Here is a 26,050-nt window from a genome sequence, read left to right as displayed (position 1 = left end):
GATATTCATCTAGGAGAGAAAGAAGAAAAACTCATAGATCATTAGCCTTGGTCATAAGCAACTATGTTGCACCATAAGGCTTGCTGATCATCATGGAGTTCAAAGAAGAAGAAGAAGAAAAATAAGAGCAAATTCGTGCTGATAACGTGTTATAAACTAGAGAATATAAGAGAGATAGAATAGAGAAACAAAATGTAGGAGGAGGTAGAAGTGTGTATTTCATTCTCATTAGACCCCTTTATATAAGAGTAATGTTTACATCATAAGGACATGCATAAGTGGTATTCATTTCATATCATGCTAGATGATTTAAATTGATATACATGTCGATTAAATTGATTTTGGTATACACATGTGCATTAAAGATTTTTGACATGCATAGCAGATAAATAGGAAATATTGATTTCAGTTTTAACCTCTTTCCATATTTATCTTATTTGATAATTAAGAAAAGATTTGAGTGAGGGGGAGTCTTGCTCCCATATAAAAGTTTTGAATCTACATTCCTTCGGTAGAGTTTTCGATATCAAAATTGTTTTGCCTATGCATTATATGTTTATATGAATGTTCTTCCGAATAAAACTCTCTTTACATGTTATGTTTTCTTGCATATTCTATCATGAACATCACTTATTGTCAAGATCAGTGAGACATTGAGATCAAGGAAGTTTGGCAGATTGGTTCTCATTGATAGAGTGATGATCAAGTAAAAACTTAGATCAGTCATTAGTCAAGTTAGCATTTGTTGCTAAGTGAATGTGTTTGTTTCAAACAACACTACTTGTATACTGTAAACTCATTTGCTTCATATTGGATTGATTTTTCGTGTTGGCTACGTTAAAGTGAAGTTTTCTCAGTGGAGAGGTTTACACTGCGTTAGCAATTTCTGTGTCCTTATTGATTATAGAACAATATTGTTCTGTTCGGTATTTTCATTTGGCATCAGAGTGGGTTCTAGAATTTTCTAGTAGATCGCAGGGACGATGGAACAATATCGCGATAGGGCTGCTGGTGGATCTGTTAATAATCCTCCATGGTTTGATGGAGGATGTGAAAAGTACACTCAATGGAAGATATACATGAAATCGTACTTGTATGCGCAAGATGAACATGTATGGAACATTGTGGAAAATGGATGGAAGACACCTATAATTCCAGCTGAAGGCTCGTCAGCCTCTATTCCTAAGCCAAGGAAGGACTGGACTGATGTGGAGGTACGCGATCTTCAAGCTGATTTCAAGGCAAAAAATAGCATTTTCACTGCTCTCTCTGAACGTGAAAAGCTGAGGATCAGTCACTGCGACACTGCAAAACAAGCTTGGGATCTGTTGCAGACATTCCATGTCCTTGAATTAATATTGATGGCGCAGCCATCGTAGTCACAAAAACATATGCTCAGAATCAAAATGGAGTCATAATGAAAAGAACTCGAAATTTTATTCATAAGCCAACGGAGTTACATCATTGTCTCTTTGACCAAAGAAAATCTAACCCAATATGATAGCTAATGCAAAACAATGATAGTCGTCTATCTTCTTTTGGTAATTCCAAAATAAATGTAACTAGGTGAGTAAAGAGATGTCGGTGGAGCAAGGCTCCCTTAAGTACCACTAGTCTCAGAACCTTCCTAGAAATCACACTTCCTTTGAGTGAGCCTACTTTGAAGAAAAGTAAACCATTGGCATTTACTACAAAATATATAGCAATTGCCTATTACATTTCTTGGAAAAATAAAGACTTAAACAGAATTGGTGATCTATTGATCCCAGCCAGATTTATAGTCTTCAACCCTTCCCTCTAGATCATCTTCTTGATCTTCTTGTTCCATATAGTGAGCTTTTCTTGCTTCACAATATGCTTTGTAGGTGGTGACAATTTCTTCACGAGCTCTACAAATGTGTGCCCAATGATCAGACACTCCACAACGAGAACATACATCTCTTTGCTCAAACGTCATTGATTGAGGAGCTTTGAAAGCGTCATTTAAATGGCTCTTAGTGTTGATGGCACCACCAACATGGCCAGAGGCATTGCCTCCCTCTCTCTTTCCACGTTGACCTCTTCGGTTCCGTGTTCGCCTATTTTGGCGATTACCTTCCCAAGTAGAGCAATTATATGGACCAGAACGTCCAAATGTATTCCTAAGATTAGGGTTTCGCTCTTGGCGCCCTTTCTTTGGAGCACGACTTGGATTCCGGAATATGCTCTGTTCTCACGGATCTCGAATTATAGTTCTTCATAAGGATGTTGTCATGCTTGTCAGCGACATTCATAGCTCCAATGAGCTCATGAAACCTTGTGATTCGTCTTGTAGTAACATCGATTCGATAGTTCTTAGCAACCATCAATGCAGAGACGGGGAAAGTAGAGAGAGTCTTCTCAATCAACATCGCATTTTTGATCTCTTTACCACATAATTCCATTAAGGATTTAATGAGAAGTGCTTCCGAGTTGTAGTCAAGAACTGACTTGAAATCACAGAAGCGGAGGCTATGCCATCTCACTTCTAGGTCAGGAAGCAGGGAGTCACAGACGTTGCCAAATCTATCTTAAAGTGAGACCCACAGCCTTCTGGGGTCTTCTTCATTCATACACACATATTGGAGCGAATCATCCATATGACGAGTCATTAGGATGATGGCTTTCGCCTTATTTGCCTCTAAGGTTGCTCTATTTACTTCCAAAGCTTGAGCTTGCTCAATAGTTAGCACGTCCTGTGTAATAACCCGAAAATTAGTGCCAACTATAGAACACTATATTATTAACTATATTTGAAAAATCTTTGTTATTGAGTTCAAGACTCATCTATGTTATTTTTTTAGGCATGTCATTTTAGTACTAATTACTGCCATTTTTTTTTTACCTTAAGAAATAAGCACTAAAATTCTTTACTTATTAATTGGGTACATGTGCATATGGATGTGTATGTGTACATACATATATATATATATATATATATATGCATATATATATATTTAGCAAGTGGATTTATGCTTTCTTTCTTTTTACTTTTTTTTTAATTTTATTTTATCATTTTAATCATTTAACCTAAATAGTAATTAGTCACTCACCTTATAATAATTTGTCACTTACTTATTTCTAGCCTATTTAAGCATATGATCTCTATCATATTTCCTACAAGCTTAAAAATCAAGTGCAAAACTGATTTGAAGCCTCCTTAGTTGTAGAGAAAACTCAAGATTCCCACACAAATCCTTCATCCTTTTTCTCTTTAGAAGCTCCGTTTGTTTTTCTTAAAGAAAGTCCAAGCTTGAATTCAAGACCAAAATATTCACCTCACCCCTGAGTTCCTTAAGTAAGTACATGAATACATTTTTATGTTCTTTTATCTTTAAGATTTATCAAACTACATAATCAATGATAAGATGGAAAAGGATCTGCTTTGCTCCAAACCAGTATTTTGGTATATAACAAAATCTGTTTTGTCAAAAATAATTACAGTATTAAATTCCTCATCAAAATTTCTTCAATTTAGGCTTTTGAATCACTAAAAAAGGTTAAGAAATGAAGAAGTTATGGCTAATCAAAGTTTTCAACTTTTAAACTTGCTGGAAATCTCATACAGCCATCACAACTTCAAAAATTCTTATCTCCCTCATTTCTTATCCATTTTCTACAAACTTTATATCAATTTGAAGCTTAGGACCTCTATTTCTGATCTGGAGAGTTTGAGAAGTAATGGTAAAATACACAGTACGTAATTACTTAGACATCAAAGGACAGTATCAAAAATATCGGTTTCTGCACTGTTATGGTTCTTTACCATTTCTGGACTATATCACTCTGATTTGGACTACATGACTTATTCCATTGGATTTCTTGTGAAAAACCCTTTGAAATGGTGTACTCATTTGACTAATTCGGACTTGTGATGGACAACATAACACATCTTGAAGTTTGATGACTCTAATTGGAGAACCATGAACATGGTTGATGAACTTCAATGAATTTGGACATAAGGACTGAAATACTAACTATAATATAATTTTGTTAAATTTTTTATAGTTACTTATTTAATGCTTGTGCTTTATTATTACATATTTTACTTGATTTCAATTATGTATAAGCTTCTTTTTAATGTTTATACTAACTATAATTTAATTTTGTTAAATTGTTTATAGTTATTTAATGCTTGTGCTTTATTATTACCTATTTTACTTGATGTCAATTATGTATAAGCTTCTTTTTAATTATGTTGTTTGCTAGTGAATTTACTTATTTGTGATATACAATTATGTTATACATGTTTTCATATGAGATTATTCCTAAGTATACTTGTGCTTTATTATTACCTATTTTACTTGATTTCAATTATGTATAAGCTTCTTTTTAATTGTGTTGTTTGCTAGTGAATTTACTTATTTGTGATATACAATTATGTTATACATGTTTTCATATGAGATTATGCCTAAGTATATGTATCTATATGTGTGTGTACATATACATATATTACGATCTATAATTTATAAAGATTGTATGTTGTGAATTTGATTATGTCTGAAAAGTACAATTGTGAAGCCGGGTGATTACAACAACCCCGTGCTTAAGTGAATTACTGGTAAATGTGTTTTGGTGCTTCGTGGTGCTTCGTGGTTGTTAAGCTGTGGGCTCTAGTCCCTTCAGATAGTGCACTATTATACTCTTAGGATCGAAGGGTGCTTACTTTGGGTATACATGCCTTAGTTGTGTCTTTGGTATGCTGCGGCTTACCCGTACTTTGGGAATAGTACGTCGGTCCTTAGTACGTGGATTTGTGATTTGATACCAGTCAACCTGGTTGTCCCATGCTTTGGGTATAGTACGTCGGACCCTAGCATGTGGATTTGTGATTTGATACCAGTTAACCTGGTTTTCCCGTGTTTTGGGTATAGTACGTCGGACCCTAACACGTGGAATTGTGATTTGTTACCAGTTAATCTAAAAATTCACTAAAAAGAGAAGTGTACTTATGTTATTTTGATCAAATATCTATCTATGATATATTTTGAATATGTGAAGGTGTTAGTAAAAAGAAAATCAAGCATGTGTTGCTTTAATGTTATTTCACATATTAATGTTATAATATTTGTTGGTTGTGATCAGTATTTTGAATATGTGAAGGTGTTTGTAAAAAAGAGAATCGAGCATGCATTGCTTTAAGGTTATTTCACATACTAATGCTACAATATTTGTTGGTTTGATAAGAATATGTGACTATGTGATTTATTACCAAACCATTCACACGAATAAATATATTTGTATATATGTGTGTGTGTATTGTGTGTATATATATACATATTTAAGAATTCGTATGAACTTAAATGGTTCTTGCTACATTTTAACTTGGTTGTTCAGTTTTGATTTCTTATAAGACACATTAATATAAGAATGTAAGTTGTGTACTTACTGGGCTTGTGTTGCTCATGATGCTACACCTTCTTGTTTTCAGGTATTGAGTAGATGCTTGGGGAAACGGGATGAACCTACTAGATAAAATAATATTTTTCTACTACTATTTCTAGTGAATACCTGTACTGATTCGAATTTTGCTTAACTTTGGTTTTGTAAATATATTACCGATATTTGTTTTCTAATAAAAGTACTATTCAAACATGTATATAATTTCTTTTACTTCTTGTTGATTTATTCAAGAAGAAAATTTTATTTGTTTTGACTCACGTCACAAATTCACGAGCCATATTTTAGTACAATATTGGCCTTGGATTTGGGGGCGTGACATCCACGCTAGGCTCGAGAATCGTATCCAAGATTTCATCGGCCTTGAGATGCTGACGGATATCACAAACTCACCTGTGATATTCAGAGCCAGTTGTTCCCAATGGAGCAAAGTCCAATTTGTTCAGGTTACTCATCCTGAAAGAGAACAAGAAATAAGGGTTAGTTTCAGAGCGAAAAAGGCTACCACGAAAACAAATAAAATTTCTGAGCGTAGTCGCTTCCAAGAAATTAGAAATTTCCGAGCATAGTCGCTTCCAAGAAATTCGATTCCAAGAGGGGTTGGATTAGATCGAAACAATGATGTTTGTGGTCGATTGTTTTATTTCAACAAACTCTAAGTTTGGAGAACTCTACAAGCTCCAAGCTTGGAGTGAGCACAAACCCCCACAGTTCGGCTTAATTTGGACTCCCCTATGATAAAAAAAGGGGAGTAGATTGCAAGTCCCAAAAAAGAAGAGAAATTGAATTTAAAAACTAAAAAAAAAACGGGAACGTTTAGTAAAAAATACATCGAAATAGGTCACCGGAAAATTTGACCTGAAAAAATGGTTGAAAAAAGTAGTCGGAAAATGACAGGAAAAGTCACCGGAAAGTGGCCGGCGGCGGCCAGAATAGTGGCAGAAAAAGTTGACCGAAAATGGTCAACCAGCGTTGACCGGTCTGAAGTGGCGCTGGGTCCTCTGCTGACGCACACGCTGGTGCTGACTGGACGCGCAGTGCAGATTAGGTGCTGACATGGCAAGTTTCTGTGCTTACGTCAGTGGGTGACTGGTCGGGCTTTGGGCCGATTTCTTCCTTCTAGGCCATGGGCTGGTCCTATGCTTCTGGGCTTAGGGCTGCTCTGTTGCTTGGGCTGGGCTTGTTTCTTTTTTATGGATTGGACTGACAAAAGCAGAGAGAAAACTCCAAGGATGAATTTCAGGAGGCGGTTCAGCGTGGATGACCCTTCTGGTGGCCGGTTTGTAGATTTTCAGGCCAGTTCCGGTGGTTATTTTTTCAATTCCGGCAATCTGGGTTCGAGGTGTTGCAGGTGATGGAGTATGGCTGTCAGAGGCGGAGGAAAAAGCCTTAAACCGGGCAGAGGGGTTTCTGGTACTTCTGAGGGCCGGTTTGGTATTTTTCATGCCGGTTCTGGGGGTGGCGCCGCCGGTTCTGGACTCCTTGGGTTGAGACCTTCAAGGTGTGTGTTGGTGGTTTCTGGGATTTGAAGGCTACGAATTTAGGGTTTTAGGGTTAGGGCTTCGCGCTGATAACGTGTTTAAGGAAAACTGAATTTGGAGAGAATTGAGTCGCACTTTCATTGATAATAGGGGACTCTTTATATAGAGGATTACAAGCATAGAGATAGAGTTGTACATGGAAACATAATTGTACATTGATTGGATATCTCCTAAGATTCTCCGAGAATATCTCTAATAAAAGCCTTATTTCAACTAGAGCAAGTAACCTCGAGTTTGGGTCAGACACATATTCTGGATTTACTTGAACAGTTTTCTATTTGTTGAGGATGTGTTCAAGTGCCTTATAAAAGGTTCCATACAAAGGATAAAAATATAAGGTGACAACTGACAAGGGGTCTCCTTGTCTCAAACACCTAGTAGGTAAGAAATGTCCTTCCTATTTTCCATTGATAAGAATGGAAAAAGAAACAAAAGAAATGCCTTGACTTTCAAAGAAATCATTTTTGGATGAAAACCAAATTGTTCAGGTCCAAACACAAATCTAATCAGACAATATTTAATATAATCCCAAGTTCCCAACTTAAGTAATCACTAGCCTTCCTGCACGCAAGATGCGCGTGCGGAAGGGCCGAGCTCGCCCGTGCGTATTGTCCTTCCTCTTTTGCTACTCATGTTTGAAATATTACTCATGAGTGCAATATAATTTCTTTGTTGCATATTACCTAACACTTACCCTATACAAATATTATGAAATATTGAGGTAGAATAATGTTTTTGCAGCAACTATTTTGAGGTAGAGTTTCTGTATTCTATACACTTAGTCTCGGGGGGGGGGGGGGGGGGGTTGCATAGAAGAGCCTTGACCCTCGCTAGAAATTCAAATTAGAAAAAGAAACAACCCTCTTAATCCTACACGAACTGAGACTACAAATGTAATACTGATACTTAACGAATAAACAGATTGTGAACTCATTGATTGTGTCGTCTCTCCCTGGGGATTATTTCCACTTTGCCTTTCTGCCTCTTGTGAATGAAGATGGTTAGGTCCCTATGTAGTAAACCACATTAAGCCAAAAAGAGGGGAGGGGGCATAGAAGAGCCTTGACCCTCGCTAGAAATTCAAATTAGAAAAAGAAACAACCCTCTTAATCCAACACGAACTGAGACGACAAATGTAATACTGATACTTAACGAATAAACAGATTGTGAACTCATTGATTGTGTCGTCTCTCCTTGGGGATTATTTCTACTTTGCCTTTCTGACTCTTGTGAATGAAGATGGTTAGGTCCCTATATAGTAAACCACATTAAGCTAAAAAAATTATTTGGAAAAAATGGTTACTATCGATTATTAGACTATGTATCAAAGGAAGCAAGTATAATGCTAAGCTACCTGGTCTTCATTAGGCGTGTGAAAGAGTGATGAAGAAACCTGGCCCATAATAATCTGTAAAAGATGAAAGCCAACTAAATCAACACGATTACTAAGCATGGCAAAAGAGAATTAGCCAAAAAAAGAAAAAGAAAAAAAAAGAGGTAAACTCTAAATAAGAAAAGAATAAGAAATATCAAAGATTGTACCTTTGACCAATTGACCTTCTACTGGTTAGGAAGCTCAGGAAGTATTCTCTATAATCTGTTTACAGAACAATGAAAGATTATCTGTATGATATATCATGCATTTAAGACATTTTCATACGGTAAAGACGATACTAACTCTAAATCTAAATGTTCATTGCCTTATTGTTAGAGTATTCAGCCAAACTTGAAAGAAAATTGAAAATAAATCAATAGATGCTATCAGATATGTAACTCACCAGATTACAACTACAGTTTCATAATTTTGAGAAGTGTACGCTATATTCTTCTCTCTGATGCTATCAGATGTGATGCGCTTTGTCAAACCAACCTGCCAATTTCAGAAGAGGTACTATTACATCAGTAATATAATAAACACAGAACATCAACTCAATTGAGCAATTGAAAGACTTTACGAAACAATTCTGGGACTCAACCTCTTTGTGGGATGTGTACAACCTCCTGACAACTAAATGTACGTCAATTACATAACATCATGGAATGCAGGCACTGCAAAAGTATAAATAAAATAAGAAAAATCCTTAGTAAATCCTAGAGCCAAAGAGAGATAGTTAATAAAGACAGTGAAGACACTGTCTTCGGGATGTACAAAAACCACATACTTGGGCAATATCCTAGGAGCTGGATCAGAAAGTCATGGTCAAAATAATCTTCTGCTATCTATATTTAACACAAATACCTGCATTATCACAGAAAAGGTTAGATTAGAAGATCAATAAGACGCACAACCTATAGGTGATTATATATGACTATATGGGGACTTTTTTACTTTCTTTTTATCTTATTTCTACTTGTCTTCATTGAGGGGAGATAAACCTTAAATATGAATAGAGTTAAAAAGATTGTACCCAATTCTGATGACGGTTGTAAGAATAAACCTAACTGTGATCATCACTGATTGAATAAACCCCAAAGATACTATGTCAGACACTATCTCACTTTAGTTTAACCAAAGCATGAAGTACAAAAACCACCCACACATTTATGACAGTCATCAAACCATAAAGAGCTAGAGAAAATAAAATTAAAATAAAAAATAAAAACAGAAAAGAAAAGGAAGCAAAAACCAAAGATTAATACATTTCGGAAAAGATGAGAAGAATACTATATCTCACAAATAAGTTTGGGAATGATTCCTGCGAGCTCTTTAGCAGCCAATGGTAGACCATAACATTGACCCAGTTCTGCACTTTCTAAGTCAAAATTCTTAATATAATCCCACCAGGCAGTGGTACAGAATACTTGGATGATCTGAAAAGGGCGGATGAGTAGACAATACTATTTCACTACATTAATAAATGTCAATTGCACAGTGCATTCAGGCATTTATTTGGTTCTAGAGGATTAGAAGCCAGATTATATGGATCAAGAAGCTTCAACCATCCATAATATAAGATCCCTATAAGATGAAAAGAATATAATCCCAAATCTGAACTGAAAACAAAATAAAACATTCAACACCCAGCCCATAAAACAATGATCAAAGTAATATAGTAGATCAAATGTAACACTACCAATTACCAGATTGATTAAATAAGCAGAAATTTGAAAATTAGCCTTAATAAATGAGGAAGTAAAACTAAGTTATTATAACTAACCACTGCTGAATGGCCTTACTTAAACAGTGTTAAACCTTGGTGGCTCCACTGTTCAAGGTAATGGAGCAGTATTATACCTTCTCCTGGGAAGGGATTCTTCTGTCCCCAAAAACCCTGTGCCAACCCTGTCTCCACACTCTGATTGGCTTAGAATGATTAAACAATGAAAGAAAAATTAAGATAAGGATTTTTTAATCATTCTAAGCCAATCAGAGTGTGCAGACAAGGTTGACACAGGGCTTTTGGGACAGAAGATTTCCTCCCCTTCTCCTGTACCCGCTCTACCTGATAGGAAATAAAATTAAAAAAACAATGAGATTGCCATGCACCTCTTTCCCTTTTCTCCTTTTATATGAACCGTAAATTGAAAGAGGGGTGAATAGTGATGAAGCCATGTCTCTTCCGATCATCTCCCACATCCGTCTTCGGTCTCCAATCGTGAGCCCTGGCAGTCGTTGTTGTTCGAGGAGATCGTGCTAACTGCTGACAATTTCTATTTTCCTAAATGATTCCGCATTTATATTTTCTAATTTGTTTTTGTGTAATTTACGTTGTTATCCCTTCTTTATATTTTCACTTAAGTTGAACTGTTCTCCAAATCATGGGCAATATAGGGAGTTTAATTTTTGGTGAAGCCCCTTGCCACTAAAACAAGCGCTTCCATTTCTAATAGTAAAGATAAAAATGAAAAATAATAAAGTAGTCAGAGTTAGAGTCATAAGCGCACCGTTTTGCCTTACCGGTCAGTTCCCGCTTTGGTGAGCGGAGGAGCAAAACCCCAAATTGAAATAAATACCCAACTCACGAAAACTCCATTGAAGCAGAGGCAATTGGTATTTGGTGAAGCTGAGCCAGAGAGACGCTTGTATATGGTGAGTAGTCCCTTCTTCTAATCGTTTGCTCCGATTATGTTTGGTGTTTACTGTAAAAGATTGCAATTACTAGTTCCAACTTCAGTTACCCATTTTCATTGCTTTCAAAAGTTCCTTCCTTTTAGCAGATCATATTCATCTTTATTAGGATCTGATATTGATGATGATGATGATAAACCCCAAGGTCACTCTTTTACAGTTTCATACCTCATAAACTCATTTGGGTTTTCCCCAAAACTGGCTCTCTCTTTGTCCAATAAGCATAGGGTACGGTTTGATTCCCCAGAAAAACCAGACTCAGTTGTTAAGCTTCTCAAACACCATGGGTTCAATGGTACCCAGATATCCGAAATTGTTAAGAAACTACCAACCTTGCTTTTGTGCAATGCTGAGAAGACCCTTGAGCCCAAGCTCCAGTTTTTTGATTCTATTGGCCTTTCAGCCACCGCCCTTGCTTGGGTCGTCAGTTACAACCGACGCATTTTGGGTCAAAGTTTAGAGAGAAGTCTCCGACCGTGCTATGATATCATCAAAAGTCTACCTATCCCCGACAACATGGTGGCTGTTTTCTTGAAGAACTCGAACCGGGCATTTGGGGTCAAGATGCTTAGCAATCTTGTTCCCAATGTTTCAGTTCTTAGGGCAATTCAAGTGCCGGAATCCTGCATCTCCTTTTATGTTACCTATCATCCTCTTGTGCTGTCCCCTGAAACTAGCAAGTTTAAGGAAAGTGTAAACAAGATCATTAATCTCGGAATTCTGCCTCCGAGTTTTACTTTCATGAAGGCACTACAAGTCATCTCTCAGATGGATGCATCAAAGTGGAGACGAAAGACAGAGTTCTATAGGAAGTGCGGTTGGACTGAGGATGACTTTCTGTTGGCATTTAGAAAGAATCCCATGTTTATGAGCTTGTCAGAGGAGAAGTCTTCAAGTAAAATTGAGTTTCTTGTGAACAAAATGGGTTGGCAGCCTGCAGAAGTGGCTGACAGGCCTGATATTCTAACTCATAGTTTGGAGAAGTCTATCATACCTAGGTGTTCAGTTATTAGAGTTCTCCAATATAAGGGTTTGATGAAAAAGGGAGAACTTTCTCAAGCTACCATGCTGATAAACAGTAGGAAGCGCTTCTTGGATAGGTTTGTGACCAAATATCAGGATCAAGCACCTGAACTGTTGAGTATCTTTCAAGGGCAAATGTCTCTAGCAGAATTGGGTGTAGGATTTGAGGAAAGAGATGGAGTGAAACAATTGTAGGATGAACCTTGTGAATCTTTTTCTTACTTTAATTATTAAGAGCATCAGAACGGCTACTTATTCACTGTGAGTTCTGCTGCCACAACAGTCAATTATTTTTGTTACTTTTAGCATTAAAATAGCTTTTCTTTTACTATTTTCAGTCTTCTAGGCAGTGAGTTTTTGACCACAAAAAGATGTATTTTTCAGCTGATATTGAAGTTGGTAACATATTCATTTCTAATGCAATCTCATTACTTCCATAGGTTAAAAATATGACTTGATCAGATAGGTTATGGTCAAACCTCCTTTTTCTTACATAAAGACAGGATACAAACTTGCACTGCGTATCGGATTTTGATTCAAGTTTGTATAAGCACTGCTGATAGGCACTGATTCCAATTTACTGTAAGATAGTACAGTATAAGGAGCTTGCCTTCGAAATTTATCACTCACTTTACATACTTGTTTACTATGATCAGGTGCTTGGGTGGAATTTGTTCTGTTTAGCGTGTTGTGAAAACTAAACGGTTTAAGTTTGCATCAACATGTTGATTTTGCAATGTTCCAACTTCCAAGTTGTTTTTGGCTACTTCTGTTTAGTGTACTTTTGGAGTACCATGTGGAAACCTTGGGCTACTTCTGAATCTTTACCTATCTGAAATATTGAATTGAGTAAGTTCCTTTTGTCACAGGTGCTGGGGAGTTTTGAAAGTAAAATGAAACTCCAAACCTGAATTATGCTTTCAATGACATTTTCCATGTCCCGTTTCTAAAACATTTTGATGCCTTGTAACATTCACAAACTAAAATTTGAAGAATAAGTTTTCATGTTGAGTTCTTTCGAAAACCAGCTTTGCTTCATAATGTAATATATTCCCAAGAAATTTTATGCGAGGGCATGGACAAATGAGGTTGTTTCTGTTGAGGTTGTGTGGCCCAAATTAAGGTAAAGGAAAAATCTTACATTGCATCATCGCAAGGAATATAAAGTACTTGACCAACTATTATATTGAGGTAATCGGGATAAACCCAAAATCTCTCTGTCAATGATGATTAAGTGAGAGCAGTATGTGATGCCACTTTAGACTGGGTTTATCTAGAACCCGTTGCAAAAACATTGTTAATGGACCCAAAAGTTTGGGTGGAACAAGTTATTCAGGGTGGAATGAGGTAAATGTCAAGGGGCAGCTAGGGGTACTACGTGACATGCATAGCATGTGAAAATAAGTCAAATTTTGTCAATGCCTTTTATTTTTCTATTGAAATTCTTCAGTGTCATAGTGTCTTACGTGATTTTTAAGAGATTCTCCAATTAACGGAATATAAAAATCTGATTTTTAAGAGGTTCTCCAATTGACTTGATTATTTTTTTAATGATCTTTTCGGTTTTCCAACTTACAAAAAAAACAAAATCGGATCAAGATTTGTGTATTATGTTTGTTATGGAATTGTTCAAAATCATGATTTGGGAGCAATAAAATTTTAGTGAGAAAATAAAAACATGTCATTTTAGCCTAAAAAATGTGTGCTATGGTCTAGTTTTTAAAGGAAACTAGAGGTTACATGGCTCCGAAGTGGGTTCATAAGTCGCAATGGTGATTTGAGATATTAGCATATGCTCTTCCTCTACTCATCTTGAATTCAACTGTTTTAGTTGTAGAAGAATAAATGCAGAACTGATAAGGTAAAATGATGAAATCAAAAGTGCAGAGGCACACTGATTTGAGGTGTAACAGTCATGAGGTGAACCTGCATATTTACTGTTTCTCCCATTAGCCAAGCATGTAATGACACGTGTATTAATTACTAAAAAATAAAAAATAAAAAACATGAGGTGAACTTGCATATTTACCCTTTCTCCCATTAGCCAAACATGTAATGACACGTGAATTAATTACTAAAAAATAAAAATAAAAAAGCTCAGCTATAGCTTTTTAGTTACCTCCCGTCATTCACTATTATTCTCATTCATCCATTCACTCATTCATCTACCAAACCTGTAATTCTCCACCTAACCCTGTAACTTCTCAAATATAAGCTCTCAAGCCGGTGACCGGAGGCCGCACGATAGGTAACTCTAATGAAAAAGCTTGAAGTAGACGTAATTTTCTCTCAAGTCACATGATCATTGCTTACTTTGGACGAACATCAAAGCACAAGCAACTGGAGTTAATTGAAATTTTGCGTTCATTAAGAACAGGGAAATGCCAAGGCCAACACCTAGAGTTGTGGATAAAGGAAGAGAGAGACTTTGGCAATTAGGCCAACGCCTAAAGGAAATGCATTGAGTTTGTTGGTGCATAGAAGAAGGGTTTGGAGCAATTAGGAGGACATCGATCTCTCAGACCCGATATCAAATGGGAATCATGGGATTGAGGTGGATAGCGTGAGTAGTTAATAGCAAAATCAATTGAATTGTTTTTTTTTTTTTTTTGAAATATGGTCAGTACTGCTGCCCTCAAACCTTGATCATTAATGAAAACTTAGAATACATGGGGGGGGGGGGGGGGGACATGATACCTAAACCTCAAATCCCAAGAAGCATAAAGAGAACAGCCCGAGATAATAACGAGAGTTTCTACATAAAATATGTATTCTAACAAGCACCAATTAGCGAAGAGTGCATCATTGGCTACTCTATGCACTTTACAAAGGTGGTGACATACCGGAAATATTTTGCTCACGTGGAGCCATAATTTACTGTTACTATCAACTTTCCCACTATGTTGCCACCGAAAAATAATTTCGGTGACACTAAGTTTCATCCTGCCACTAGGAGGCTGCGACCATTTGATAAAGCAAGGAACTCGCCGCCTAACCAGAGCAGACAAGGCACACAAGGTGTGCAGTCTGGGACATAGCCCACGTCGCCCTACCCAAAAGTGGTAGGGACCACATCGTACTAAAAGGAAATAATAATAAAACATAACAGAAAAATAAATTGGGTCAAAAGTCAAAGCCCAAACCAACAGTAGGGTCAAGGCCCAGACCCAAATTTGAGAATCCGGGTGCAGAGATCACGACGACGCCATCCAACTCGCGCTTCCCAAACTGTCTCACCACCACCAGCGGTGACACCATTACCAACTTGCCGCCTGCTAGCCTCGTAGTCTTTCCCCAGATGAGCCCCAAACCACCCAAATCGGATCGGGTCTAACCAATCCGATCTAAGCCCAGTGATTTGCAGCGATGCCACCGCCCGGTCACCACCCTCAGGCAATCTCCGATCCTGCAACACCTCCTCAAAACACCTACCATGCCTTACACGTTCCTCCCTAAGGCAAGACGACACCGACCCCAACTTCCAACCATTAACCCGTCGCTGCCCATCACCGTTAATTCCTCCAAGCGCTCTGGACAGCAGCATCGCGCTCCCGCAACCTTCTCTCAGACCGGGCCAAACACCAGCAGACACATTGTCCTTTCTAGTCTGTCTGACGACGCCACCGCGAGGGCGAGCCGTCGGACCGGGCAGCCACTCTTGCTGGACGATCAGATGCACTTCCTAGGGTTTGAGAGAGTATACAAAGACATTATTAATGTGTTTGTATTATTGAAGAGCCTCGTTATCAATTCGAGTTCAATTGAAATTGTTTTTATTTGTATTAAATATGTAAGTGTGTAATAGTAGTGAGGAAGGGGGTGAATATGCCCCAAGAATTGTTCAAATGAAATTAGGCCTTAAAAAATAAAAAATAAAATAAATAAATAAATTCTAATTGGCAAGCACTCAAGAAGACAATCCTATAAAAGAGAACAAATAATTCCGTTATTAAACCTATTTTATTGATGTCAAGGTAGCATGGTTAAAAATTAAACAACATGCAACAGCAACAAGTGCTTATGAATCAACCAAATTGATTAATAACTGCTGCAGCCACACTAGCAACATCTGCCACATCTTTATTCAATTTAGTCAGAGGATGAGAGCTTCTGCCTGCAAAGTTTCTTTCGCATCCATTAGCCTCATTCACAGCGTCATTCATGCCATCCAATGCAAACATACGTCTTCTTACATTGATTGCCTCATAGGCTTCTGGGACATCACCTTTTAAAACTGCGTTGTACCTGTCAGCACAATCTATTAAGCCTTTGTCTCTCGGGCTTTGCTTAAGCAATTGGTTGATTTGGTTCAGAGTCGTCGTGGACTTTGCCTTGACCACATCGACCATTATGATAGCCAAGCCATATATGTCTGCTTGGGTGCTCCGAGGGTCGGATTTGAGAGACGAGAGACACACCGGAGGGTTTGGTGTTTTTTGACATGTTTGGGCAATGATATTTGCTTCGGTTCGTAAAATTGCTGTTTGAATGAAAAATATGAGTACTGCCGCTAAGCACATCAAATTCTTCATTTTTAGGACGAAGGATTGATAATTTTGGTGGATGCTTGATGATATGGGGAACTATTTGTGGGATGAATCTCTCTGCATATAAACAGGGGAGAGAAATTAATCTAAGAGATTCAAGACCATATGTTTTTAAGGAAAACATCAATTTATTATTTCATTCTTTTAAATGCTAATAAATCAACCACAATTAAATGAGCTTTCTTCTTTTCTCTTGTAATGTACTGTTAATTGTTACGTGTCATTCCAATCCAAATCTTCAATGCATTCGCTTTCTAGTTACTAAACTAGTATCTGTATAAAGCTTGAAAAGATGGTGCTCACTCACTAGACCTCTCTCAATTTTCAATTATTTAATGACATATGTATTTTTATGTAAAAAGACTAATAAAGACAATAAACTAATAAGGAAAATATTTTCTTTCTTTGCAAAGATTTATAATAATGGAAACACATTTACAGTACTTTAATTGTTCATTTCTATTTTAGTTCTTATTTCATATTTATCATTTTCTTTATTTATAGAAGCTTTTAAAAAAAGAAAAAAAAATCAAGAGAAAATGCATTCAAAATTACTTGACGAATTAAAAAAAAAAAAAAAAACTATGATACAAAGGTCTTTCTCTTGAGGCTCATGAAACGGGGGATAAAGAGCCCACATGTAAACTAACCAAATAAGTTTGTGAAGTGACATATAAGACAAAAATAAATAATAATAGAGGACAAATTTAATATTCAGCATGCAACCATAAACCATAAAAACTAAGCTTTGAAAATTCATAATTAAGCATGAAATAGTAGGCTTGAAAAACCCCTTATAAATTTATGTTAATTAGTTACACTTGTTGTAGAGAAGAGGAATTTGCTGTATATTCTCATTGATAATAGGAGACTCTTTATATAAAAGATTACAATGCATAAAATCCAAACCATATAAGGAAAGTAATCATACATTGAATAGGAATCTAGATCCTCCTAATGTAACCCTATTACCACTAGGTCAAGTAACATAGAGTTTGGGCCAGACACAGAATAGAGATTTACTTAAACACTCCCCCTTGTGTCGCCCAAACGCGGTGCTTCTCTCGTTGCCTCTCTAAAAACCTTGCCTAGTAACAAAAACCCAATAGGATAAAAATAACCTCTGTCGAAGGGGAAAAAGAGCACAACACACCCTTCACGTTTCGAGACCATACATGTAGACATCTCCCCCTGGTGTCTACATCCCCCCTAATGACTACGGTCATGGGAGTTCGGATAACTTCAGCAAACGCTGCTACCAACATGTTTCTCGAAAGTGGAATTTAGGCAATGACTTAGTAAGCAAGTCTACCATATTGTCCTTAGATCAAACCTAGTTTACCTTGATCTTGAGGAGAGTCTGTTGTTGCTGATTATTCGTGGTGTTGTCGCTTTTGATGTAGTCTTGCTTCATTTGTTCGAAACAAGCAGCATTATCCTAAATGCTAGTAGGCTCATCTGTGGTATACTTCAAACCACAATTGTTCGAACATGGGTAATTATGGATCCAATCCATATACATTCACTAACCACTTTGTGAAGAGCAATAATCTCTGCATTGTTCGAAGATATAGCGACTATGGTCTATTATGTAGACTTCCAAAATATCACGGTATTTACCCATAGTGAACACATAACCCATTTGGGAATGACCTTTGTGAGGGTCAGAGAGGTACCCAACATCAGTAAAACCTTCCAAAAAGCTAACATCGTTTTGGGATGGGGAGAGTGGACGCAGACCAGTGTTGGCGGCGTTCCTGAAACTAGGTCTTCAACCTTGAAAGCTTCTTGTGCTAGTTTGGATAGGTCTGTGTCTCTTATTAGTCCAGTGAGTCCATTAAGTCTTCAACAACTCAACAACAACAACAACAAAAGAGGGGCCAAGAGGTCATCCAGAAACCTTGACGAACAGAAGGGTTCTGCTTCTGCTATCACTTGTGCAGTGGATAAAGATAAGGAACGCCGAATCAAGCGCGGCCTTGACGAAGAGAAGGGTTCTGCTTCTGCTATCACTTGTGCAGTGAATAAATATAAGGAGCTCCGAATCAAACGGCTAAGGGAACAGGCTCGTAAGGAAATTTTGAGGGTTGAAGAGGCTGCTCGATTGAAAGTCGAGAATCCTTTACAAGATCTTCAACAACTCAACTTGTTGTGCACTGGTGGCATCAAACAGGATTCTTGTTACAGGGTGTATCGTTGGTTGACACTTGAGAAGTTGGGCATCTATTTGAAGAGGGATGAACTTGAAGATGTTGATGAAGAGGATGAATTTCGCATTGGAGATTGGGAAGAAGGTGAAATCCGCTGATGAAGCTCGAAGAATTTCCATTTTACTTAATTGATTATCACTTCTTTAACTTGAAATTAAAGAAACTGTTTTTTCTTCTCTAATTGTCTGTCCCTTGCATTGTGATTTGTTATGATGAGCAGATGGGGAACAGAGTCCACAAACAACGAAATATTACATCCACATATGGTGGCTGTTTGGCTCCAAAACCAGCTGGTGTGCAAACAGTCTCTTTTGGGCGAGTGGTTACGCAAGCGTGCCAGCACCGCGGGGTGCAGTCGTTAGGGTAGTCCCGTGACCTGACTTCTTCTTCAAGCGCTGTGGACGAGGAGAGCACCAACCTCGTCACAAGGTTCTTTTCTTGCCTTTCGGAAAAGGACTTCTCTGCCTTACGCGGGTAAGGGCTTTGGTTGTGGTCTCTTTGCTTTCACCGAATCGATACTTAGTGTTGTAGACTAAGCAGAGCAATCACTAGGAAGTTGAGAGAAACACGGGTTTTCTAAAGCGTGATTTTAGCTTCGCTGGGTTGCGAGGGCGTTACCCTTGCTTCGCTGGAAGTAACAGTGGCGGTTGTGCTCGCAGTCGGCTCCTGGGGAGACTGGGACTGGAAGTACGGTCGCCGGGTTGATCTGGTGAGGCTGACAGTCGGCTCGCGAGGAGACTAGGACTGGCGGGCGGTCACCGGGTTTCAACGAGGTTGAGGGTTTGCTCCTGGGAGGCTTTGTAATCGCTGGGATTGATTGATGAAAGAGCGGTCCTTTTCTGTATCGTGTTTAGCCTCTATATATAGGCTCATTGTAGATTCACTTCCCTAATGGGAATGGAATACCATATCTTAGGCCACAGTTATTGGCCTTGAATTAAATCACAACTCTTGATAGCATTGACACTATTATGGGTGATAACTATCCTCTTTTATCGCTGCTAGAATATAGGCAAGGATTAATTGCCTCTGTGAAAATCCTCGATACGGTCGCTGGATGCGAGCATTAGGATACTCACGTATTAATTGCGAATATATCTTTACGCTCCCACAAGCGCTCAATTAAGGACGATACTTTCTTACGAAACACGGGATGAGCAACACCACATCCCAAATCCGTATAGTCCCATTTTTGGGCCGCAGGTATCGGCCCACTAGCTCAAACCCACTAAAGGATTTTGCCAAAATTACTTTTGGGCTCAAACATTGCCCCCCAGGCCCCGAAATCAGGCCTGCTACAATGCAACTGATTGAAGGGGCCTTAGAAAAAAACGTGTCGATCGCTTGAAACGATGCCATTAATGAGGGTCACGTCCCTTCATTTTTGAAACGTTTCTGTCGCATCGTTTCCCTCACAAAAAACCTTTATTTAAAAGCACAGCCGCAATCCTGTCACCTCAGATACTCCTTCGAACTCTAAACCCAGAAAGACCCATTTCTACTCCATCTTCCTTGCCAATAATCCAGAAATGGCTCCCCCTAAGAAAATCATCATCGATCAGGAGGAAGAGTTGAACGAAGTGGCTGCCCGGACCTGGGGCACCAGTATTGGCGCTCGTATTCATCTAGAGACCAACATTCACCGACCCCTACTCCTTCGTTTCTCCGACCACCACACCGGGTTAGGCCCAGCACCGCGAGGTGTTATCCCAGATGATGCCATTGCCATGTATGGTCTTCCTGTTCGACGGCCCATTCCCGTCCTCCGAAGGACTCCCGGAGATTTCAGCGGCTGGGGTGTCCAAAACCATCGAGCCAAGATAGGAAATTGGCCATCCTCCATTAGTGCCCAGGAAACCTCTTGGTATCGCGAGGCGCGGGCGCGAGATCTAGGTCGCTGGAATGCTGCAGGTATCACCCACACCATCGATCTGTGCTTCCATCTTCCTCGCGGTGGTAATCGCTCGCCACTCGCTGCTTTTCTGTGTTTCTGGAATACCGCTACCAATACATTTGACTTCAGATTTGGTCAAATGAGCATTACTCTGTTGGACATCCTCGCTATCACTGGCCTTCCCATCGATGGCGAGCCGTACGTGCATGGTCAATTCGACTCAATTGATTTCACTTTGACCATGGCCCAGCAAGGTCGCAGCGCTCATAGCGGCTCATACCCAAGATGGATGGCATATTACCACCGGGAACACAATGCGACTGGAGGGATCGCTTTCCTTGAATACTGGCTCTGTAAATTCATATTCTGCACCTCCTCCTGCAAGCCCACTGGCACCTGGACCTATTTAGCAACGGCCTTCTACAACGGCCGCAACGTTGGGCTCGGACAACCGGTCTTGGGTGCAATATATCGCATGCTATACCAAGCGACGATGCATCCCTTCGAGGTCAATATTTCCGGACCCTTCTGGATTCTGGACTTCTGGATCCAGACCTACTTCCCATTCTTCCGCCGTGACGATATCCCGCAATCCCCGCCGGCCGATCAATTGCTAGGTCGATGGTTTTTCCGCGAGGACAAGTATTCATCCCCCCTTACTCTGAGTGCTTTTCTTATCTGTATTTGTTAGATGACATGCCATACTGTGATCTAATTCTGGGAAGAAGATTCCCCTCTGTACTACAATATGGCTTCCTCCCCGACGATCCTCGCTATTCCGACCGCGCTCGCCTGGCGTTCCGCCGCGCCATCTCCTACTCAGATATCCGGATTGCCGCTGAGGAACTCAGCTATGAACTCTATGCTCCTAATCATTTCGCCCGCCAATTTGGCCTTGTCCAATTGGTACCCATCCCATTGTATGATGCCTGGAATTATAACACTTCCTGGCGCAGATTCGGTCCTCCTTCTGGGCCCCCACCGGCACAAAGTATGCTCGCATTGGTCGACCTTCCCAATTGGGCTCGAAACCTTGACGCCGTAGACGGGACCGAAGGAGGGTATGAGATTTGGTGGAGAGAAGTCTCTGTCAACTGCTGGACTCAACCAGATGACGAACTCTTCGCTACTCTCTTTGGCGAGCTCAGGAAACCATACCCCGCTGACATTGAGGTGCTCACTCGCTTTTCAGAAGATGCCAACAAGCCTCGACCCCTCCAAGTGGTCAGACCTACGCGAGCTCCTCTCCCGACCCAAGTGATAGGAGCATTTTAATGCGACGTTTTAACTGCATTTCCCTACATTTCTTACGTTATTTCCTTATTAAAATCCTGTTTAGGAAAGTTTCAATTCTTTGATTGGGAAAGTTCCTATTTGTAGAAAGTTTATATTTTGTAGTTTCTATTTATCATTTTTAGTAAGTTGCCATTTTTCATTTTAGGAAAGTTTCTATTTTTCTTATTAGTTTCTATTTTTTTAGGACCTCCAAGCAAGTGGAAAATCTTGAGGAGGAAAATCAAAGTTGCAACCAAGTGGAAAATCTTGAGGAGGAAAATCAAAGTTGCAACCAAGTGGAAAATCTTGAGGAGGAAAATCAAAGTTGCAAGGAAGTGGAAAATCTTGAGGAGGAAAATCAAAGTTGCAACCAAGTGGAAAATCTTGAGGAGGAAAATCAAAGTTGCAAGGAAGTGGAAAATCTTGAGGAGGAAAATCAAAGTTGCAACCAAGTGGAAAAACTTGAGGAGGAAAATCAATTCAAGTTGAACAAGTGATAAACATGTGGGAAGATATTTTTTACAAATTTGTCTAACATATCTAGCCCTTCATTTATGTTCATCTCCACCCTCCATTCATCATTTTTTGGGCTATAAATACACTTCTCCTCTCACTCTCAAAACCAATTCCTTCATCCATTCCATCTCCTTGTCTCTCCATTTCCTCTCCATATTTCTTTTCCATTCTCTAGTTTTCTTGTTCTTCATTTTCAAGCCAAGAGAAAGAGAAGCCATGCAATACATCAATTTCCCAACCGCCATCCACCCTTGTGTCGTCCCTAGAAGATTGCTTGCTTTCAAGGATCTTCAAGTTCTTCGTCTCAAGGCTTTATCATTCATCTTTCAAGGTGTATTATATCCTTTCTCTTGTTTTCTTTGTTTGATTTTGTAAAACTATGAATTCTAGTTAACAATAATGTTTAGGGCAAAGTTTAAGCCCAATTTCTATGTTTAAATAAAGTTTTCGAATTCCATAATTGTGATTCTAAGTTGCTTATGTGAGTTTGTTCGATTGAATTTGCTTGATAGAAAACTTTTATATGTTTATCTTATTTGGGTCGACACTTATAGGATTTGCATGTAATTGGTGCTAGGTTTAAGAACATGAAATCGACTTTTCGTTTTGTGTGAACTTGAATCAAAGTAGTAAAGGTTTTGGACAAAAATCGAATTCAATTGAAGAGGATTGCAATTAGGTGGACTTTTCCATAACTAAGTTGTACACTTGAGTTGATAGCCTTTCTCTATGTCTAATGCGTTGAACATGTCATGATTGACTAGCTTTCTAGGGCTTGATTGCATGTTTGATAGGATTAATCTAGGTGCTTTCACTTAGATTAATTAGCATTGAAAAGTAAAATATGGGAAATCGTTTGCTTTCGAATGTTTCACATGATCAACTCCTCTCATGACTTGGAAGAACAATTATAGGGTTTGAATCGAATTTGATTACATGGAATTGATTTTGATCTTTGTTCTTTGCGTTCCACCCTTGTATATATGTTTTTACATTTTCTTTATTTTATTTATCTTAATATTCAATTCTATAATTCTTAAACCCCCCCCCCCTTTTATTTTGTTACTTGTATATATTTCTATTCTTTATTTTATTTTTGTAAATAATACTTTATTATTTAATTCTTTATTTGTTTATACAATTGTATATATTTATATTCTTTATTTTATTTTTGTAAATAATACTTTTCTTTATTTGTTTCACAATTACAAGTGTACCCTCAATCCCCGGATAGAACGATCCCTATTTGCTTATACTACTAACGATATTTCAGGGTTAAATTGTGCGCTCCCATGAGCGCCATCACCAAGCCGGCATCGTAATCCGTGAACCACCTCAGGAAGTAAGTATTGCGACTCTAATCGCTGCAAACTCCTTCATTATTTCCTCCTTTATTCATACTTGTCTGTATTAGGGGAGTGTGCCGCGCCCTGGCCGCCGCACAAACAGTGCTTCGCCGGCCGCTGAACCAACTGGGAAACAGAAGGCAGTGCTTGCTGAAGCTGCAGCTGAGGATCAATCTTCTTCTTCTGATGACGACGACCTACAAACTGTAAGAACTCTTTGTCTTCAGAACCAGCTTTGTGATTTAAATGCTAACCCTTTGCTTCTTACAGGTCATGGCTGCTATAGCCCGCAAGCGTAGTCGCTCAGATACTTATGCTGATCCCTGGGAAGGAGATGAACCAATGGCTGACCGACTGGTAAGAGACCAAGAGCCTATGTTGGAAACTATCACTATTTCTGCCCAAAATGTCTCACACCCTTCTCCTTTACAGGTTCGTCGCAGGTCATCTACATACGCTGGGGAAGGCTCTTCTGTAACTCAAGGGACAACCGCTTCGCGAGCGCCACCACCTGTGGGACCTGAAAATCTTCCTCCTTCCGCCAGCACTGATGGTGGCTCGGCCTCTATTCCGGTACAGATCATAGAGGATAGTTCCGATGAAACGGAAGAGAATCCTCCCCTTTCGGACGTCCCACATGAGGACCCGATTGCCACACAACCACTAGCGCTCGCGTCACCTGCTCGCAGCTCTGATGAGGAAGTTCAAGAACCCGCACCCGCAAACATCCCAGACGAGGGCCCTGTCGCGGAGATAATCTTAGTTGAAAATTTGTGCCTTAGTTCCTGTTCTTTATTATATACTTGACCGCCTCTCCTCACTGCAGAGTGATGTCCCTGTTGAGGAGGTCGCCGTCGCCGGCCTCACTGAGGGGGTCGCTGTTGCTGATCCTGCTGAAATCGCTGATGAAGACATGGCAGATCAGGAACCTGCCCCGCAGGTTCCAGAAGTAGGTGCTGATCTAAACGCTGCACCAGCACAAGTCGCGGCCCCGATCGTCGAGCCCCCAGCAGGCCCTGCTGCCGCTGTTAATGTTGAAATCATCGCTGAAGTTCCTCCTCCCACGCCTCCTAATAGGCTGGAGAGACTTGTCCGCATACTAGAAGTGGCTCCTCCAGGGGTCGCGGATGAAGCGAGGGACAATCTGCAGCGACTCTTGGGTCCTGACATTTTACTGCCAGGCGCAGCTGCCAGAGCTCAAGAATATCTGATGGTACTTCGCCGCGAACGTACCATCACTGAAGATGAATTTGTTGAAACATATGACCTCCTGCAAAACCTTCCTGCGCGGATTAACGAAAGGACGACCGCGGCTGCACAGTTCAGGCAAGTTCAGGCTCACTATCGCGGCCTTGCACAACAGGCAGAGGCATCCCGCGACTCCCTAGGTGATCAAGCGCTTTGTGTCAGGGATCTGAGGATTTCACAGAACCACCTTCGGACCCACATTCAAGGCCTCCAAGCCCAACTAGTCGAAGCCGAGGCCCAATTAGTGACGGTTACGGCCCAACTGGCGCAAGAGGAGCCCCAGATAGAACAGCCCTTAACGGCGCTAGAAGCGATGTCTCAGAACTTGGCTCAAGCGCGCGATACAGTTCGACTGGCAGAGCGCGCTGCTGCCGATGCTAGCTTTCGTCTAGATGAGCATTTGCTTCGCTTGACCCATGCAGGTCGAAAGCTTTATGCCTCTTGCTTTAGGCCCATTCTACTTTGTATAAGGATATGTTTTTTAATACATACAACATTTAGCCCGCTTTGCTCGGCCCAAATATTATTTAGGGTTTACCAATTAATGACAAACAAAACCGTTGAAAGGATAATCCCATTTTGGGCGGTTGCTTCCTTGGAGACCGTCCTGCTTCCCACGCGTTTTCAATATCTTCCATTTCTGAGATAAACGCATTTAACTGCATTAATTCTCTTAATGGTGGCGTTGACAGCATCTCAACTGCCCGTTGCACGGTGTGAGATTAATCCTATAAATACCAGCATCGAAAGAGGAACGATGACCAAACCAACATGTTTCTTCCAAGGAAAAACTCGCAAGCCCTGTTGCTTTTTCTTCAGTTTTTAAAATCTTCCCACCGTGATCTTACCCTCAGCCACAAATTCTTAGGCTTCATGGCTTAATCTCAAGACCTGGGTAGGCTTCATGGCCTAATCTCAGGTCCGGCGGCATGTCTTTGGTTACTGAGAACCTGGATGAACTCG

At 39.6% G+C, this 26,050-nt stretch overlaps 2 protein-coding genes and 1 long non-coding RNA gene across 3 annotated transcripts; 2 read left to right on the top strand and 1 right to left on the bottom strand.

Moving 5' to 3' along the window:
* Positions 1-8,507: 8,507 nt before the first annotated feature.
* Positions 8,508-10,136, bottom strand: LOC121051907. The gene is made up of 5 exons (XR_005807420.1): positions 9,635-10,136; positions 9,122-9,198; positions 8,936-9,008; positions 8,738-8,829; positions 8,508-8,556 (listed from the first exon to the last, which is right to left on the bottom strand). It is a non-coding gene; the product is annotated as an uncharacterized LOC121051907 (long non-coding RNA).
* A 726-nt stretch (positions 10,137-10,862) lies between these two features.
* On the top strand, positions 10,863-12,367 carry LOC112186775 (transcription termination factor MTERF15, mitochondrial). Its single transcript, XM_024325289.2, has one exon. The coding sequence runs from the start codon at positions 11,026-11,028 to the stop codon at positions 12,244-12,246; it is 1,221 nt and encodes a 406-aa protein (XP_024181057.1). The 5' UTR covers positions 10,863-11,025; the 3' UTR covers positions 12,247-12,367.
* Positions 12,368-23,693: 11,326 nt separating this feature from the next.
* Positions 23,694-25,736, top strand: LOC121051300. Its single transcript, XM_040513510.1, has 3 exons — positions 23,694-23,835; positions 23,908-24,045; positions 24,110-25,736. The coding sequence occupies exon 3, from the start codon at positions 24,753-24,755 to the stop codon at positions 25,734-25,736; it is 984 nt and encodes a 327-aa protein (XP_040369444.1). The 5' UTR covers positions 23,694-23,835; positions 23,908-24,045; positions 24,110-24,752.
* The last annotated feature ends 314 nt before the right edge of the window (positions 25,737-26,050 follow it).

Source organism: Rosa chinensis, chromosome 2, assembly GCF_002994745.2.
Source record: "Rosa chinensis cultivar Old Blush chromosome 2, RchiOBHm-V2, whole genome shotgun sequence".
In the NCBI taxonomy this organism is placed as follows: domain Eukaryota; kingdom Viridiplantae; phylum Streptophyta; class Magnoliopsida; order Rosales; family Rosaceae; genus Rosa; species Rosa chinensis.
Note: the sequence above shows the minus strand (reverse complement) of the source record. Positions and strands in the feature narration are given on the sequence as shown.

Coding starts and splice junctions, on each gene's coding strand:
- LOC112186775 (XM_024325289.2), top strand. CDS start 11,026: ATGTTTGGTGTTTACTGTAAAAGATTGCAATTACTAGTTCCAACTTCA.
- LOC121051300 (XM_040513510.1), top strand. CDS start 24,753: ATGGCAGATCAGGAACCTGCCCCGCAGGTTCCAGAAGTAGGTGCTGAT.